Below are 6,000 nucleotides of genomic sequence, written 5' to 3'. Positions count from 1 at the left end.
TAAATAAAACTAGACATTTATTATTTCAGTCTCAAATGATTGCACATTTTTTATAAATTAGGTAGTATCTAGAGATAATTATATATTTTATAATATATATCTTTGGTAATTATTATTAGAATGAAAAACACTTAAATAAAAAAACGAACTAATGTTTCACATGATGGAGTGTGGCTATCAAATTCAAATGTATAATTGATAAGATATAAGATGAAATAATCCAGTAATTAATTAGTGTTCAGTACAAGACAGACTCCTTGTAGTATCCAATGGCTGTCGTGCTCCTTTGTCCAGAGGTTGGATTCAAACACCAGACCGACGCCCATTGCGTTACGGCGGAGAGATGTGGTGTAGACGGGTGTTTTAAGCGTGTTCTGAAATACAAATGAGTAAAAAATATTCACTTAAAGTATGCGATGCCAAAGTCAATGTAATAAAATAGTTGACCTCTAAGAGAGAGTTATCGAGAGAAAAATAGAAATGTTAAAAAAATCTACATTTTTCTGGTTCAAACCAGATACGATCCCGGGCCAATCCAAACAACCGAATTAGTGATTTTATTATTTTTTTATTTGTTAACAGACTGTTAAACTAAGCCAAATTTAAAAATAAATAAATTATATATAGTACTAGCGGACCCGACAGACGTTGTCCTGCCCGAACGTTGGCTTGCCTGATATTTATTACCTTGGAAAAAGACTTTTCATTGATAAGTAGGTACCTAGGTACTTGCTTATGGTTGAATTCCAAAACATAAAATAAATATTTTTTCAAATATGGCATTCTTTTTGCAAACGTCCAGCTCCGGTTGTCTCACCAACAAAGGGGTGTACTTATGCAGGAATACGATTTTTAAAAATGTATTGAATTTAATATTATTTTAGTATTACCAAAAATCCAATAAAAACAATTAAATGGGTAGAAATTATAAGGAATTTAAGGATAGAATCTGATTGAGATCCACAAAACACAAATGTTGTTTGTAAACATTCGAAAACAAACTTTTTTTACACACAAAAAAACAACATCTTTCTATTTTTTTGCAAATGCATTCTCCTCGAATGCAACCCTGGTAGATCGACGAATAAAACATTTATGCTCCTAACTTCTTTTTTACATATTCGACTGAAGATTTTAATATCTACGAACACGCACAGCGCAAAAATCTATATTTCTCTGAAAACCGCACGTAAATCGGTTAAGCCCTTTAGGAGGAGCACGGTGACATCACACGTACAGAAGAATTATATATATTAAGATTATCAGGGCTTTTTTTTACATTTATTTGGGATGCCATAAAAATAAAATAATTTTCTACGAAACGAATTTTGTAAAAGGAAAATGTTCATATTTGCGGTAGATCAAAAACACGTCGCGGGTTGCACGAATATAAAGCGCGGGCGTGCTTTGGACAGCCCTGATTTACACACCAATCTTCATAGATGGCATTGCCGTGTCCTTCTAATGAATAAATTAAATGGAAAATATTTGACAAGTGGCGCCTTACAATATACGTCCCTACTCCTTTACGCATAAATTATTCGAGATGTACACGGTACGCCGTACCTGCTTAGAGATTTAAAAAAAAGCTTTAGGGCATAGAGAATATTTTTCTGGGGAGAATGGGTTTAATGAATTTTGATATCTTACCTGCAAATTGAGCTTGTGAGTCTCAGTAGGGATGATGTAAATAATGGGAAGTTCTGTGATGAGCACCTTCGGGTGGGACCGTCTGAGGCACCCTTCCTGTATGTCCCAGCGAGACCCTTCTAGGAATAGCCCGCAAACATAGCAACCCTGTAAAAGACACGTATGTGAATGTTGGAAAGAATGCTCACAGTACGATCGTAGACAATTTCGGAATAATGGGAAATACATAATGTATCTATCATAGATTAATCGTAAAACTGTTTTAACTCTCGTGTGGGTGTGATGTCACACTAGTCGACATAGGACACAAGACTAGATATATCCCTCTTGTTTTTTTAAGTGATGAATTCATATTTTTTGTAATCTTCAAATGGACATTTTCACATTCGATTTGGAAAGTAAAATTTGTATAACTATGCTAAATTAACATACAAAAAATATTTATCCTTGCTATGCGAAGAATGAATGTCCGCTAATTCAGCAACACATCTATACAAGATACCTTATACAAGAGAGAGCACGAAGATAGAAGTCATAGCAAGGAAGACAGAGACGCTGTTCTGCGGCGGGTGTTGTCTTAAACAGATTCAGTCTTCAGTAGGTTGATGACAGTGATGGGGGACGCACGCGCACAACATGAGCGGCTTTTTTGTGATTTTGAATTTATTTTGCTATAACCGGGCTGAATTTGATGTTTATTTGCATAAATTATGGGAAAGGAATTATTAAACAGTATGTCTCAATTCCATAACTGACTGGTGTAGTGATTACGTTTTAAACACTCTTGAATTCCTACTTTTATCATCATGCAATTTCCCCATAGGAAGATGCACCGCCAGACACGTCTACCCTGACATACATTTCAAGCTTCTTCCACATTCATAATTCTCGTCATACATGCTATTCGGTTATGTCTGCTTTTGAGATGACCAGACATGAGATTTTGGTTTATCTGATCATGCCACGTCTTTTTTCGTCATTCTCGTCCTACATTATCATTGATTCTCGCCATTTTTATCTGTTTTACCATTCTTTCCTCATTTATTTATTCTACATGACCAAACTGTCTCAGTGACTAATTCTTAATTAAACATGTCTCAAATTTGCACTATCACCTGATTTCATCATTCGTAACCCTGTCGTACATTGATTTTCCATACATTCATCTAAGAGATCCCATTTCAACCACATTAACTTTACTTCCATCCTTCTTCCGCTAGTTCCATGATTCACATTCATACCAAAGTGTTCGGAATAAAATTCTGTCGTGCACTGCCAGTCTAGCTTCGATTTTACTGTGCTGTTCTGCCTTTGACTAAAAATCAAAATTTACTTTGATGTATAAGAAAACCCAACTCACATATTCCTACTGCCATCTTTATATATTTTTTATGAATTAATAGTTATTCCCGTCTCAAAATATGTACTTCTAAATTTTAAATCCCTAGATAAAAATCCAGTATCCATTTAATAAAACATATAATTTAGTTGAAATATTTACAGTGACAGGTCTTTCTTCCACTTCATCGGGGTCGACAAATGAAGTAACCCGGGTAAACTGTGTGGAGCGATCCAATGGCCAAGTGTAGAGGCGACAGGCCATCTGCACGTGGGCCGTGAGGTATGCTTCGGGAATGTGGAGACCCGACAGCCAGATAACTACCGGTTCTTCCTTTGTGGCCTGTAGAATATATATTTTAGTTAGATATGTTTTTGCATAATAATTATCCAACTAGTTTTGGATAAAAAATAAGATCAAATTACCATAAAAATTAAATAATAAATATAGTAATTATTTACTTTTATGAAAGTTACGATTGTGTATTGTGGTTCGCTACCCTACTGTGGATAGTATTCAAAACAAAAATATGAGGGAATTAGAAGCAAACAGAAATCTCCATTGAAGATGTTACTGAGATATTTGCGAGATTTCTAATTATGCTTCACTAACTCAATGGAGAATGCTAAGTTTGTGGTGTCAAGTAATATAATTGAAATATATTTGTGCAAGATTTAGAGACGGTTTTGAATTACGCTATTATTTAGGTAGGAAGGTTTTTATGTATAGTTTATTTTGGCATCAATAACAAATTTCCCATTTTTGGTGGAGATTTCTAAGTTTGCTTTTACCCTCATAATATATTTAAATGTAGAAAGAATGCAAAGATAAATAGGCCTTTTCACATTAAAGCAACAATTAAAAAATAATGTTGCAATTTTTATTCATAAAATAATTAAGGAGTTAAATCAAATGAAAAATATAATAAGTTACTAAAGTTCTTAACCCTCCCTCCCCGGTGATGTGTAGCTAGTACACATTGTGTCTAGTAACTATAATATCTTTATAAATATAATAAATATTGGGTTGAGATTTTCAGTATTCCTCCATTACACATTTACGTATCGACTGAAATAATTTGTTATTAAATAACAAGTACTTATTAGGCACAAAAAAAGCATTTTATCGAAAATCGGGGATAAATTACAGATATCACCAAAAGTATACTCACAGTATACCAATAACACCTGGCGTTACACACGTCCACTGCATATCCAGTCACGTAGTCCAGTACTAGCTACTTAGTAGCTCTCGGGAAGTTGGCGCGGGTGCACGTTTCGCCTGAGTCGTTAGCGATACCCAATGGTTTTTTCATGTTTACAGCAGTTAGATTTGAAAATATTATCATCTTAGAATTAAATTATGGTTTATTAAAGCTATTCCATTTTTCCCTTTTTAAATCTCTTATTTTTTTAATGTGTAGCAAATACACAGGACTGTAACGCGCGGGTGTTTTTAGGACAGTAAGGGAAAGGTTAAACTTATACCACTGGAGATAGGTCCAAAAACCCAGTAATATTGAAGATTCTCAATTATGTAGATAGTAATTTTTAAGGGCGTCATTTTCCTTAACAAAATCCATTTAACACATGCAAAACATAATTTGATAGTTAGAAAATCTCACAAAAAAGGCCACTTTTAATACTGGGTCTTATCTGACCCACCACAGCCAAGCGCATATTTTTTTTTGAGCCAGCGGGATTTAATAGTTAAGAGATGTTATGATTATCTTATTTTTATTTAATCAATAAATTGATGAAATAAAAAACATAATTAGGTTGATACAATTATTAATAGTGGTTCAAATTTATAACCCTGTGGGTTAACAATTGTGGGTGATCCGGGGTTTAATAATATATCATCATTGATTTAGACTAGCTCGGTATGTCAGGAATGGAGACATAAGACCTTGACTTTGACCTGATGTAAAATTCTTAGTAAACATTTTGACCTATACTCACCCAAAGTGTATACTGGCTGGCTCTGCGCATGAAGTGTTCCATCCACCCTCCCAAATTTTTACAGGAGGCCGGAGCCAGCTTGCGCCACTCCATTGGAATTTGCCCATTGAACAATGAATATGCAATGTTATCAAGAACAGCGTCCATTCCTATCTCGCCAGCCAAAGCTTTTCGTAACAAGGAGAGTGTTTTCGACATCTTAGCTATTAGGTTATTATACCTGTGAAAATATAGTTTTGTGTATATTTAAAGGCAGCTAAATTAAAGAAATGTTCACCAACAGTTTGGAAAACAATTGTAATAAATAAATTTATTAAAAACTATTAGATTGAAAGTAGCATTTACCTCTCAAGTTCTTGTAAAAGCACAATAAATGACGGAGTAATGTTCATCTCAAATTGCTTCCTTACTCTCCAAATTTCAAATTCTGCTGGCATTTTGCTTAATATGTCACTAGCTACATTATCTATAAAGTCGTCTCTGCTTATTCCACCACTCACAGCACCTGATATTTAAAATTAAGCAAATCCATAAAATGGTGGTCCAAATCCCAAAATTGGGATGAAATGGAATCATAGTCTAAAGAAAAGTAATTTGAACCTGTCTGTGGTTGAAGTTCAATAAGATGTCCCCAAATGTCCTTAACAGCTTGAGTGTAATATCCTATTTCCGCATTAGGATGTAATCCAAACACCTCTGGAGAGTTGGCCAATGGCAGAGAGTCGATTGCATCTTTGATAAAAAATTAACAGTGTAATTAATACACATTTTTTATAATTGATTGATTACTGTAGCTACAATATTTTTTTAATTACCTATGTATTCATCTCTGGTACAATCCGGAGGAATGTTGTATTGCACAGATTCATCTTGATAAAAGAAGAATGGTTGGAAAGCATCAAATAGGAAATCTCCGAAATACTCTTCCATATAAGTTTTGACAATTCGACGATCAAAGTCATCTATTACACGGCCACCATACATCACCTGAAATCGAATCATAGTTTTCAGAAACAGATTTGATGATTGGTACCTAACACAATTAAGAAC

At 34.2% G+C, this 6,000-nt stretch overlaps 1 protein-coding gene across 1 annotated transcript in view; it reads right to left on the bottom strand.

The window, feature by feature from the left end:
- Dhc98D (Dynein heavy chain at 89D) overlaps positions 1 to 6,000 on the bottom strand; it is an 86,743-nt gene continuing 80,743 nt past the window's right edge. Inside the window, exons 75-81 of the mRNA XM_088236720.1 lie at positions 5,766 to 5,937; positions 5,551 to 5,682; positions 5,296 to 5,455; positions 4,951 to 5,170; positions 3,152 to 3,331; positions 1,651 to 1,797; positions 1 to 374 (exon numbers count right to left, since the gene is read on the bottom strand). Of these exons, the coding sequence (XP_088092846.1) occupies positions 228 to 374; positions 1,651 to 1,797; positions 3,152 to 3,331; positions 4,951 to 5,170; positions 5,296 to 5,455; positions 5,551 to 5,682; positions 5,766 to 5,937 (1,158 nt within the window). The 3' untranslated portion in view covers positions 1 to 227. The remainder of the gene's footprint in view (positions 375 to 1,650; positions 1,798 to 3,151; positions 3,332 to 4,950; positions 5,171 to 5,295; positions 5,456 to 5,550; positions 5,683 to 5,765; positions 5,938 to 6,000) is intronic.

This window comes from Micrasema longulum, unplaced genomic scaffold (genome assembly GCF_059751315.1).
Source record: "Micrasema longulum isolate JH-2025_06_02 unplaced genomic scaffold, ASM5975131v1 h1tg001597l, whole genome shotgun sequence".
NCBI classification, from domain to species: domain Eukaryota; kingdom Metazoa; phylum Arthropoda; class Insecta; order Trichoptera; family Brachycentridae; genus Micrasema; species Micrasema longulum.
The sequence above is the reverse complement of the archived record's forward strand: the minus strand, read 5'-3'. Positions and strand labels throughout refer to the sequence as shown.